Source organism: Schistocerca nitens, chromosome 2 (assembly GCF_023898315.1).
Source record: "Schistocerca nitens isolate TAMUIC-IGC-003100 chromosome 2, iqSchNite1.1, whole genome shotgun sequence".
Lineage (NCBI taxonomy): Eukaryota > Metazoa > Arthropoda > Insecta > Orthoptera > Acrididae > Schistocerca > Schistocerca nitens.
The window spans coordinates 824884074-824897306 of NC_064615.1; the positions used below are offsets into that span (position 1 = coordinate 824884074).

The 13233-nt window shown below is 35.8% G+C and overlaps 1 protein-coding gene across 3 annotated transcripts; it reads left to right on the forward strand.

Annotated features, from left to right (window-relative positions):
• The first annotated feature begins 9638 nt into the window (after positions 1–9638).
• Positions 9639–12880, forward strand: LOC126237086 (NAD kinase 2, mitochondrial). Of its 3 annotated transcripts, none has more exons than XM_049946886.1 (2): positions 9639–10652; positions 10781–12880. In XM_049946886.1, exons 1-2 carry the CDS (start codon positions 9689–9691, stop codon positions 10789–10791), a joined length of 975 nt encoding a protein of 324 aa, XP_049802843.1. In that variant the 5' UTR covers positions 9639–9688; the 3' UTR covers positions 10792–12880. The 3 variants fall into 3 exon arrangements, with proteins under 3 accessions (XP_049802843.1, XP_049802842.1, XP_049802841.1); XM_049946885.1 differs by having other exon boundaries at positions 11334–12880; XM_049946884.1 differs by having other exon boundaries at positions 9641–10902; positions 11334–12880.
• Positions 12881–13233: the final 353 nt, after the last annotated feature.

Sequence of the window (13233 nt, forward strand, 5' to 3'; positions counted from 1 at the left end):
GGCTAACTGTAGCTTTCGTTGCTTGTAACAATGCAGGAAGAGCCGGTTTGGAATCCTTTGAAACTCGGGAAATCTTAGCTTACCGTACTATACCGGTTTCTGAGATTATTATTGCTAGTGAGGGTTCTTATCTATTTCCGCACGGGAGTTTGTCTTTGTCTTGTCGTAGACGTTGTAAGATAAATTCTGATTGCAGCGTTCACTTATGGGTGAAGGCTAGTGGTCCTTCTTCTTTGGAAGATTGTCGCATTGTGGGTGATTGTACTCTGTATAATCATTAAAAGCAGTTGTCCTTAAACGGCCCTTTTAAGGGCCACAAATACTACAAACTTTGATCTTGCCAAAAGCCGAGAAGCGATTCTTCTTAGTGTTGTAGCTCTCTGGGGCACTCTGGGATGCTCTCTGTGTTGGGTAGCTCAATAGATGTCGAGAACAGTCTCTGATTGGTTGATGTGTTTTTGGCTAAAAAATATAAAAAAGTAAACTAAATTCCCTCAAAAAGATGGAGATCTTTAAGAGAACATTTCATGGCCAAGTGTTCTACCTGATCAAGATTTATGATAGTGGCAAATACCAGTAGGCTTCAAGAATAATGTAATAGTTCCAGTTTCAAAGAACATATGCTGACAAATGTAAATATTACTGAACCATTAGTTTAATACATCATGGTAGCAAAATACTGATATAAATCATCTGTAGAAGAAAGGGAAAACTGGTGGAAACCAATCAATTTGGGTTCCAGAGAGGCATGTGAGGCAACCATGACCCTACAAGTTGTCTTAGATGACAGACTGAACAAAGGCAAACCTATTTTTATAGCATTTGTAAATTTAGAGAAAACTTTTGACAGTTTTGACAGGAATACACTATTTGCAATTTTAAGGTAGTAGGGATAAAATACAATATGCAACAGATTTTCTAATTCATCCACACAACGCTATAAGAGTCAAAGGGATTGAAAAGGAAGCAGAAATAGAGAAGGGAGTGAGACAATGTTGTAGCCCATATCCCACGATACAATTTAGAAAGGGACCTAATGTTCAGGAAAAAGCAACGAATGTTTTCAGGCTTGCCAATGACACCATAATTCTGTCAGATGGCAAAGGTCCTGGATGATCAGTTGAAAGGAACTGGTAGTGTGTTGAAAAGAGATTATAAGATGTGCATCAACAAAAATAAAACAAGGATAATGGAGTATAATGTATTTAAATCTTGTGATACTGTGAGAATTAGATTAGAAATGAGGCACTAAAAATAGTAATATAAAAGTTTTGCTATTTGAGCAGCAAAATAACTGATGGAGCTGAAACAGTGAGACTATAAAATGCAGACTGGCAATAACAAGAGGAGTGCTCCTGTAAAAGAAAAGAAATGCTTGTTAACATTCGTGGACTGCATTATGTGAGTGTTACATATGTTCAGAACATTTTCAACATACTTGTAAAGTTTCTAAGCTGTTCAGAACACTGATAACTTTCTGGAGTTTTTTTCCTTTATCCTGATTTGTCACTAACACAGGAGCATCATCTGCAATATACACAAGAGGAGATCTGATATTTACTGGTAAAACATTCAGATACAACAGAAATAGTTCTGGTCCTAGCATGAGGCCTCGTGGGTCACAGAGATATTGTTTTCCAGTTAGAGTAATAATTTATCCCATTTACAGTGATAATTAGATTTTGTTTTCTGTTCCATATGTAGGATTTAAGCCACTGTAGAGCATTATTCCTAGTGTCATATCTGTCAAGTTTGTATATATGCACAGCATGGTTTATGGAATCAACTGTCTTTGTGCCTCCTCCTGAAAACTATTTGTTTTTTATGTTTCTTTTATCAACAAAATTGTCCATGGTGTTTTCCTTACTAAAAACTAAACATTGTTTAGAATAAAGACATATTTGGTAATACAATTTTGGATTTGGGCAACAGGAACTATTTCCAATATTTTTGACATGAATGGAAAAATTGACATGTGTCTTCTTGATACCTCCTTCAAAAATGGTTTAATTTCCGTATACTTCAGTACCTCTGAGAGGCAGGCCACCTCAAAAAATTGGTTACTTATTTGAGCTAGTGGGTGTGCAAGTAAGTTACCTACTGTTGTTGGACTAGTCACTTTCGTGCTTATTCCATCTTAACACTCAGAAATTTTGTTTTTAATGCTAACTTGCATTTTCTACATCCACATCCTTTGCTGAAACATTTGTAGACTTTTTAAGGTGCTCAGAATCCTCATCAAGTGCAAAGGGATTTACTTTGTTACTACAGTCAGTTACACAGATACAAGAATTTTTAACATTTCTAACAAACTGAATGATGCCCTCTCATACTTGAGCCATATTTATAACAGTCCTAAGAAGTGCTGATTTCTACAGCAAACTTCATGTGCTTAATATGTGCACAATGAATAAAATAACATTGTTACTGACTGAAGCAGCCCCCCCCCCCCAAGGAACAATTAATGTTGTTTCTTGTTGATAAGTACAATGAAGCTGCATGTAATGTACTGATCTACTTATCTGTGGCTTGCTGACAATTCAGTCCAGACAAGTAGGCAAGTACGCAGAAGCTTAACCTATACGTAAATACAGCAAGTACAAACTTAAGCAAAAGAGGGGCCTATCATACTGGTGTTATGTTATGTGACCATATGCCTTCACTTGTAAAACACGTATTGACATTAAGAACATTTAAAGTTGAGATTACACATTTTTTGCTTGATCTCCACTCCTACTCCGTATCTGAATTTCTGTATTGTCATACTAAGTAAACCTGACTTACCAAATACTGTTAATTACATAATTACCAGTATGTCACTTTATATTACTATTTATGATAATTGTGTTGCTCAAGTAGTCCCATTTAATAGCTACTATAATTGTAAATTCATTGTTTTATCCCAGACTTGTCCTATATCACATATACAAACAGTTTAGCATATCACTTTATATTATTATGTATTCTGATTGTGTAGACTATGTAGTCTGACTTAATAACTACTATAATCAACAGTTAATTATGTTATCCCTGGCTTTTTCTTTATCATATGTACAAACAAAGCACTAAAAGTTATTTACTGGGCCAAATAAAAATAAACCACAGCTAACACAGAGAATACATGCCATCACCAGACATGACGTAAATTCCCTTTGTTTCACAAAAATGCCAGACATTGTAATTGAGAAAAGACAAACTGAATGCCCTCCAAGGGGGCTACCTCCCTGAAGGTTCCTTCAGTGGGACAAGAATTTAGTAAAAAGAATAGGTATTTTATACATGTGTCTACTGGTATGTTTAAAAAAGTGAAATCAGGTGTATCAATGGTAAATCAAGAAAAATATATGATGATGTATAAAAGCAACTAGGATCATGCAAATGAAAAGATCTCAAAGTTTAACAGCAAAATTTCTTGCTAATATTTTTACACTTGAATGACCGTCATTACTAAGAAAAGATGAGTTTCAATCAAGCTTTGTTGATGAAAATCTCTGTTGGCAGTGGAAGAAGAGAAATAGTTATGGAATTCCAACATGACATCAGTGGAAGGATTAGTGTTGACCTCATCAGTTTTTTTCTTTTTTTTTTCTGTTTCAGTTGTGTTCACTCGAATTTATTGGTGACTAATTTTGAACACAATGTTCATTTTCAACACATTACCTGAGTCTTTGTCGTGTGAATTGTCGTAAAGCAACTTAATTCGAACAGTTCATATTTATACCTTTCATTTATTTGCAATAATGAGCTACTCTGCACTCAACCAACTGACAACAGATGCACCAGACTGCAAACTGTGTCTCATGTTCACACTTTCAAATTTCTTTTTTCAAATAAGAGAAGCTCTTGTAGTCTTGTAAAGTATGACTCATGAATGATTTTAATTGGAAAATGCCCTCTGAGGAGATTGACTGTTGATAGGACTTCTTGTTGGTGGTCTCTCACTTCTGTTTCAAATGAGAGGAGCTTTTGCCTTGCAGAGTCTGGCTCCTTATCAGTTTAATTGGAAAATGCTCTCTGAGGAGATTGACTGCTGATGGGAGGGAAAACACATTGAGAGTCATGTGTTTCTGCTCTTTGCAAAAGAACATTGTCAAAAAAAGCAAACCTAGGGCAGAAGATCTACTTCTTTCTTAAAAAGACACAGCACTACTTGGAACAGGGAAATGGGCAATACAAATTAGATGAAGCTGCATACACACAAAAATGTTGTGATTGTGAATAGTTTTAATTGCTATTGTTTTATTTATTTATCTTTTATTGCATATAGTCACCAACTGGTGACTTTTGCAAGATCATAGCATTTTTATACAATTTTTTTATACAATTTATACAATTTTTGCACAAACAGTAGGAATTTGCAATTCACGTGTACAAGAAGCCACTTACGGGTGATGCACTTAGCAATATATGGTACAGTAATTCATAATGCAACATATAGTTGTTACATAGTATAGGTATTTGGATTTACAGCATGTTGTTACAAAAATAATAAATATTACAATCACCTCAGAATAGTAAATCATATAGATAGAAGAGTTATAAATTAATAGAGGGAAACATTCCACGTGGGAAAAATATATCTAAAAACAAAGATGATGTGACTTACCAAACAAAAGCGCTGGCACGTCGATAGACACACAAACAAACACAAACATACACACAAAATTCAAGCTTTCGCAACAGACTGTTGCCTCATCAGGAAAGAGGGAAAGAGAGGGAAAGACGAAAGGATGTGGGTTTTAAGGGAGAGGGTAAGGAGTCATTCCAAGCCCGGAAGCGGAAACACTTACCTTAGGGGGAAAAAAGGACGGGTATACACTCGCACACACACACACATATCCATCCACACATATACAGACACCATTTGGTGTCTTTCCGCTCCCGGGCTTGGAATGACTCCTTACCCTCTCCCTTAAAACCCACATCCTTTCGTCTTTCCCTCTCCTTCCCTCTTTCCTGATGAGGCAACAGTCTGTTGCGAAAGCTTGAATTTTGTGTGTACGTTTGTGTTTGTTTGTGTGTCTATCGACGTGCCAGCGCTTTCGTTTGGTAAGTCACATCATCTTTGTTTTTAGATAGAAGAGTTAGGTCTACATTTAAGAATAGCTACATTTTAATATCAGTATTCATTTGGTGAGTACAAACATTTGAGAGTTAAGAATGATTTCAATTCCCTTTTGAATACTTCACCTCTGTGGCATCTTATAGCACTTGGCAGTTTGTTAAACCATATCTGGCCATTAATCCAAGGACTATGATCTGTTGTCTTTAGTTCAGTTCAGTTTCTTAAGAAACAATCTTTTTGTCTTGTGTTATGGGTATGCACATCAGAGCACTTAGTTTCATTATTTTTATGGTCCACAATGAATGTTATTAATTCGTACAGATACAGAGAATATACTGTTAGATATTTATGTTGTACAAAGGTTTCCCTACATGAATCTCTGTATCCTAGTCGATGTATGGTCCTGATTGCTCTTTTCTGCAGTGTTAGGATTCTGTTCATGTGTGTATCAGCATCACATCCCCATACTTCTATTCCATAATTAATATATGCAAATATTGTCCCATAATAAGCAGTTTTTAATGTTTGTTCAGAGACTAATTTTGATAGTTTGCTAATTAAGTGCAGTGAACTGCTGATTTTATTGCATACGAAATTGATATGGTCTACCCAACTAAGATTTTTGTCTAGGTATATCCCCAAAAATTTACATTTGTCAGTGTCTAATTTTTTGATGCCACTTATATTATCAATAGAGGTTTGGTATGAATTACCAAGTTTAAATGGTAATAGCTGGGATTTGCTAATGTTGGCTTTTAGACCTTGATCATGGAAGTAAGTAGTTATTTGACTTAAGCCATCATTTGATGCCAATTTCAAGTCATTAGTTTGTTTGCAAAAGAACAAAAGTGAGGTATCATCTGCATAACTTACTAATTGGGAGTATAGAGGTACCTCTAAATCATTAATATAGACCAGGAAAAGGAAAGAGCCCAATACGGAGCCCTGAGGTACAACTTGTTTTACTGTTTCATAGCTGGATTGGAAAGGTTTGATCTGATCATTAATTTCGTAACTCAGCTTTGTACACTGCTTACGATTGGTTAGATAAGTTATCAGTAGTTGAATGGATGTGGCATTTATATTGTAAGTTTTCAGTTTGCTTAATAGTAGCTCATGGTTCACCGAGTCAAATGCTTTAGTAAGGTCTAGGAATAGCCCTGCTATCTGCATTCCTTCATCCAGGGCATCATACACATTGTGGAGAAATTCGGTAATTGTTGTAATGGTACTGTGATGCTTTCTGAAGCGATGCTGTGTTTCTGCTAGTAAATCATTCTTTGTGAAATAATCAGTAAGTTGTGTCAACAGAACAATTTCAAATATTGTACCGAAAATTGGTAATAGTGATATGGGCCTGAAGTTTGATAGCTCTTCCTTCAATCCTTTTTCATGCAGAGGTTTAACTGTACTTTTCTTCAACATATTTGGAAATGTGTGCTCCCTGACACTACTGTAGATCATATGGGTAATTATTCCAACTAATTCCTTATTGCATTTTTTAATTATAATACTGCTCAGTCCATCCCAGCCAGATGAGGTCTTATTCTTTAAGTTATTTATTATTTTTCCTGTTTCCTCCACACTCACTTCCTTAAATTCAAAAGCAGTTTCCAGCCTAGGGTAAAGGCTTTACCACCCGAGTCAGACCTGCGTTATTAACTGGATTCACAGCTGAAGATATAAAATATTCATTAAATATATTGCAGATTTTATCTGGATCATTAATACGGTTTCCTTCATGTTGGATTCTGTCAACTTGAGTATCTAACTTATGGGTAGCTTTGCGATATCTATTTATCTATTCCATGAAGTCTTCCCTACATTTCTTGACTGAGCTATTTCCTTATCTAGGATCTGGTTTCTTAAATTTGAGAGCTGTTCCTGAAATTGTTTTTTAGATTGATTGTACTTATCCTAAAATATTTGCAATTTAGTTGACTTGTGTAGTACACTTACTTCCTCAATATTTTGCCCGAGTTTAATCACGTAAGCTGGAAGAGTCAGTCTGGTGTTTTTTACATTTTGCTTGTGAGTTACTACTTTCTTAATTTCTTTCACTGGGCAGCAAAAATTAAGATATTGTAAAATAATATCATAAAATTTGGCCCATTTGTATTTGGACCCTTTTTGCTGAAGAACTAGTTGCCATTGCTCAGATGTTAGTTTACTTTTAAAAGCACGTTATTGTTTTTCTCTTTAAGCATTCTTTTATGTTCTACGAACTGTCATTTCTTGGAAGCTTGTGTGTTCATAGTCTACAAATTGACATTTGTCGTCTGAGTAGTGGAAGTCCACATTCCAGCATCTAATACTAATTTTACTTCTTTACTTAGTATTATGTAGTCTATTCTACTAGAAGTAGACTGAGTTACTCTTGTATCTGAATTTACTGCATTCATAAGATTATAGGAGTTAAGGGTATCTATTAGCCTGCTGTTATGGTTATTGCAAGATGTTGCCTCTATATTCAAGTCACCAAGTATTGTTACCTCATTTGGGTCACAGAGTCCCACTATTCTACTAAAAATATCTATGAAACACACTACCTCTGATTTTGGTGGACAATAAATCCCAATAATTTTCTGTTTCACCGTGCCCTTTCCGCAATCTCTGATATGGAGTTCAATGCCTGTCACTTCAGTCAAGCCTTCACTATTATACAGATCTAGATGGTTTAATTTATTTACTTTGAGCTGCTCTCTAACAAATATTGCTACACCTCCACCTTTATGATGTTGTCTACAGTAGCTATTTCCTAGGAAATAGCCATCTAGTTTAATGTAAATAATTTCCTCAGATTTCAGTCCATGCTCGGTTAACACAACTACATGAGGTGAATGACCATTTACAGAAGTCTGCAAAACATTGAGCTTATTTCTAAGATATTGTATATTTAAGTGCATGAGCCTTAATGGTACTTTTAGTTTGTCACTTTGAATTTCCTCCTGTTCTGGTGCATTTAGTATGTTGAGGGAACTACACTCATACATGGGTGGTAAAATGCAATAAAAATATGCCACTCATTGTCAGCTCCGAAACAAGCATACGATAGAACCCTTTAAGCTCCAGATATAGAATCAATAACTATTACAGAAGAAAGGCATATTGTTTATAACTGCAGAGATTGGGTTGGCAAACAAAGTTCCTCAATGAGAAAATACAGAGACAATGAATGTGAAAGGATCTCAAGGTGTGGGCAGATGAGATTGGATAATACATTGGTTCAGGTGAGAGACTGGTGTAGTGAGGTGCTCATACTTTTTATTTAGGAAATTAACTGTTGTGTTCCTGGGTATTATTAATTTGCACATTAGTGAGTATTTAGTTTCACTTATGGACCAAGTAAAAAATACTGATAATTTTTTGCTTACAAATTAAAAGCCATAATTTTTAAAATTTCAGTAAAAATCTTAAAAGTATAAAACGGAAAAGATACACAGACATTTTTAGTTCAAAATATTTTTGCACAGGAGTGTACTTCTTATACCATGCAATACTGCAAAATACTTTAGTACGTGTAAGTATTGTCTCATTTTGCTTTTAATAAATGTTCATATTACTGTACTTGATCCTGTTTGTACATGGCAAAACAATGCTCTCTTTCGGCTACATGGTCCCATACTAATATTACTTTCCTGCACTCGGGCTACTGTGTCCTCCTCTTACCTATGACATTATTCTCAACGTTTCTATCAATAGGCTTTACTGCCATCTGTGCAAATTACTTTGCTACTTCTGTCTTTAGTCCCTAGCAGGACTTTTTCTCAAATACAACTTTAAACTAATATTTCATACGACGTCCGGAGGCCGAAAACAATAAGGGAGAGAAGCATATCATCATCAAAAGCAATTGCATTAACATCTGAAAATATAAACTAACGTACAAGTGCATTAGTGGTAGTGCTATAATGATACCACAGTGTGCTCTCATTATAACACGAGTAACAGTATTTGAATGTATATTTTTAACGCCTCGTTCCTGTTAGTTTATTTGTTTCGTTTTTGTTTTAGTGGTAAGATTAAGTTTTCGAAGTGCTTAGATAACTACTTTAGCCCTCGGTACTGTTGATACGTTGGAACCGATAAAGCTAAGTTCGTAATCATAAAAACAAGACCGTTTAAGGAATAAATATTGTATTCTTCGTCACTATTGCATCTAATTATAACAGAACCATAAAGCACTTAAGACTTACGCTGAGGTATGCATTACGTAACAGTAATAACACCCAACCAGGCAACCACAACGCAGAATGTACCAATGTGCATTAAGATATGCTACCGACGTCAACAAGCCGCTGCAGAAAATCTTACGAAACTGTGCAAGTCATATAATACGCATAAGCACTGAGCACTACTGTTCCCATCGTAAGACAGTACAAGTTCAATGTAGCCGTACAAGATTCCGGTTTTCCACAACGACATACTACAAAGATTTATTTGTCCCAAAAAACAAGAATATTTAGTCAAACTAATGACTGAATTAAATATAACACTTATTAATTATAGAAGTGCTCCATTAAATAAATGTATCTTCACACAACGCATCATTAATTGATAATTCTTTATCAATCGAAACCCTATTTCGGGACATGTTGAATTTACCAATCACAGTCCATTGCGATGCGCTCGTTAGAAGTGGCAAGAGTTAATTTCAAGCGTGCATTAATAGTGACGAAACTATCGCGATATGAATACGAAAAATATCGCTACCCACATTTAACCGAGACTGAGTTGGAAGCAGTACTGAAGAAACGAGGTTCTGAGTACGGAAATTTACTTCGTCGCTACGAAATTCATAAAACATTTGAAAAGCGTTTAGTGGAAAGTGTGGAAGCATGCGGAATTACGACCAAAGTGGTGAACCGATTCGGATACAATGAAGAAAATCTCAAATGGGCAGATGTTGTGGTGCCTGTTGGTGGTGATGGTACTTTCATACTAGCTGCAAGTAAAATCCAAGACAACTATAAGCCTGTTATTGGCTTCAATTCAGATCCAAGTCGTTCCGCCGGTTACCTATGCCTACCAAAAAAATATTCTTCCGACGTCAAAGGAGCTTTGCAGAAGATCATTAATGGAGATTTCAGGTGGATGTTTAGAAATAGAATACGAATAACATTGTTCGGGAAAAACATTTTCGATGCTCCACTTGAACTTAACGAAGAGCAATTGCGAGAACCTGGTGACACTCCTCTGCCGAAGAGAACAACTGTAACAGCTGATTCTAAGGTTTATAGGAGGACACTGCCAACATTGGCTCTTAATGAAATATTTGTTGGTGAAAAACAAGCCACTCGTGTGTCATACTTGGAACTGAAGCTAGCTGGCGAATCAAGAACGAAACTGAAGTGTACCGGAATCTGTGTCGCGACAGGCACCGGGTCCACCGCTTGGCACGCAAGTATGAACCGTATTTCTGAACAGTCCATAAGTGAATTGCTATCATTATTGAAGCAGCCAGTTTCAGAGGAAACGCGAGCAGAATTGTGTTCACGTTTTTCGGAACAGTTGAAGTTCGATCCCGAAGAACGAAAAATGTGTTATACAGTGCGTGAGTGTATAGACACGAAAACCTGGCCAGAAGGTAAACGAATAAACCCACGCGGCTTTGTTTCGTGGCTCGCAATACGCTCCCGTTGTTTCGACGGGGGCCTTGCACTTGACGGTAATGTCGTTTACAATTTCGATGATGGAGCAGTGGCAATTTTTCAGGTGCTCGATGAAGATGCCCTACAGACGGTAATGTTGCGGGAATGATGGTTTTCTCTGCACAGTCATTTTCGTATGTAACAGAACTCCAATTTCGTGAAGTAATGGGGAAATTTTAAGCTACTGTAAGTGTTCTCTAAATATGAAACCCTGGCCGACAATGGTCTTAAGTTGTGCCTGTATTGCATAGATGATTTTTTTTCCATGTATTAATAGTGCAGCTTAAGATTTTATAAAGCCCCAGATGACTGATTGCATACCATATTGTATATGACATATTTTGTGCACTTGTTGTATACCAGCAACTGTTTAGGCATTCTTACCATATTACAATATAGCAGTGGCATCATAGGCGCTCCCTGTGAAACACGTACAGTCAGAAAACTTACAACTTGATTAAGCTCAGCCTGTGAATTCATTTTGAATGAAATTAATATTAGATTGCTTGTATAATCCAGTATAGAGGCCATTCGAGCTAACTAGGTCTTCGTTGCTCTATCAGTGTGTTCATAATATTTCAGTTTTGCCTGCCTACAGTGTATTATTTTTTTTTCAGAGACCACATTTTAAAGAAGTTATGATGCTGTGGCCAAAATTTAATGTTTTGTTGCGAGGAGCAGCATGGTTCCAGAATGTTTTGAATTTGTTTGCACCGATAAAGATAATTTTATTGACATAACACATTTGCTTCTTGCAACTTGTGACAAATCTACAGTATTCAGAGCAGGCCACATGTGCCATTATAATCAACAGGAACATGAATAACAAGAAAGCAAATGAAAGAAATCAGGCTGTTGGCATGCCATTTGATCCAAGGCAGTTTAGTGTCACCAAAACACTGTATTTAATGCATGATCCACCAGAAGATTGCACTAGCTAAGATAAAAGTTATTCTCCTCTGTTATCTTTTTCTTTACCCCTCCCTTTATTCTGTAAAAACAACCTTTATAGAATTTATGAATTTCAAATAATTTCATTACCATCAAAATAGAGAATCTCAAAAAACAACCTCAAGTTCATTACCGAAAAATTCCAAAGAGGTGTACCATCATATACAAAAATAAAATGTGATACCTATGTAAATACACAGTCTTAAAAATCTATCAGTGCAGCCTAAATGAGTCAGACAAAGCTTCCCTTATTGATTTTATTGCAAAACTTTATTATGCAATAATCACTGTTCAATATTTTTAAAATATTTCTAAAGCCTGGAAAATAATGATTAATGATGTGTACTTAACTTAAAACACTTAGGTTTTTGTTATGGTACTCTAATTATAATGCTCCACATTTCACTAAGAGCTAATGGTAATGTCAATACCAAAAAATACAGTTGTCTCATGCAAAGAATTGTAATCATGATCTTAAAAATGGCTGCAAGTCAGCAACTGTGTAAATCTGAAGAGGTTGAAAATATCAGCCAGCAAGTTGCAAAACAAAGGTTTCTTAGCCCTTGACCTAAGTTTCGATATTTCTAAAGCTCCTTGTCACATCACATGATGGTACATTAGATTAGCTGAAGCCAAGGGCTCTTGTCATACATAAAATTGGCAAAAACAAGAATTATCCCAAGCCGTGGCTTTAGATTAGCCCCACTACTTCTGAAGAAGATATTTTCAGAAATACTGAAACCTAGGTCAGTGGGTAATAGACCTTTGTTTTGCAACTGGTTGGGTGATCTTCAATGTTAATCATGATTTACTGGACATATTTTGTAAAACTGCACTGATCTCACGTACCAAAAAACTTAATATGATTTATATTTGATCTGGGAAGTGTGGTTTTTTTGAACTGTGGTCATAAAAACTGTTGAACATATAAGCATTTACTACCAAATAGTCAGGTAAGTACCTGTTAAAAAGTTTGTATTTCTATTTATGTTAGTAAACCATTATTGACTTGCCTATGCCTCTGTATTAGGTGTAAGAGTGGATAGAATCTGTATTTTCATTATGTCTTCTTTTATACCAATTGACACTTTAAAAAACTGTTATAGATTGATAATACTTGTATACTGGAAGCAAGACAGACAAGACAGACAGTGCTTGAATCTGAATGCTGTCATAATACGATTGAAATAATAAAAAAAAAAAGGAGGACAAAGCACTGTCTTATTTCATAACACCCAAGAAATGAGGTTAAAAATTGTATCCTGAATGTCATTCTGGTTTTCATGTTTTAATATGGCATTATTTTCTCAACAGTTCATATTATTATATGCAAGGAATACAGTTAGTCATTATGAGGAGTATTTCCAGGGCTGCATTTTCAGTTACTTTCCTAGGATTTAATTAGGCCTACCTTATTCATCATCAGAGATTACTGGATAGCAGATAGTAATATATTCGGAAGCTATATTTTTCGGACAGTCTTTCTGAGGGGTGAAGAAGAAAACATCACAAGCTAAGGTCTACACCTACATCCATACTATGCAAACCACCACGAAGTGCATGGCC

Bases quoted from the DNA above. Each gene is read 5' to 3' on its own strand.
- LOC126237086 (XM_049946884.1), top strand. From the start codon at position 9,689: ATGCGCTCGTTAGAAGTGGCAAGAGTTAATTTCAAGCGTGCATTAATA.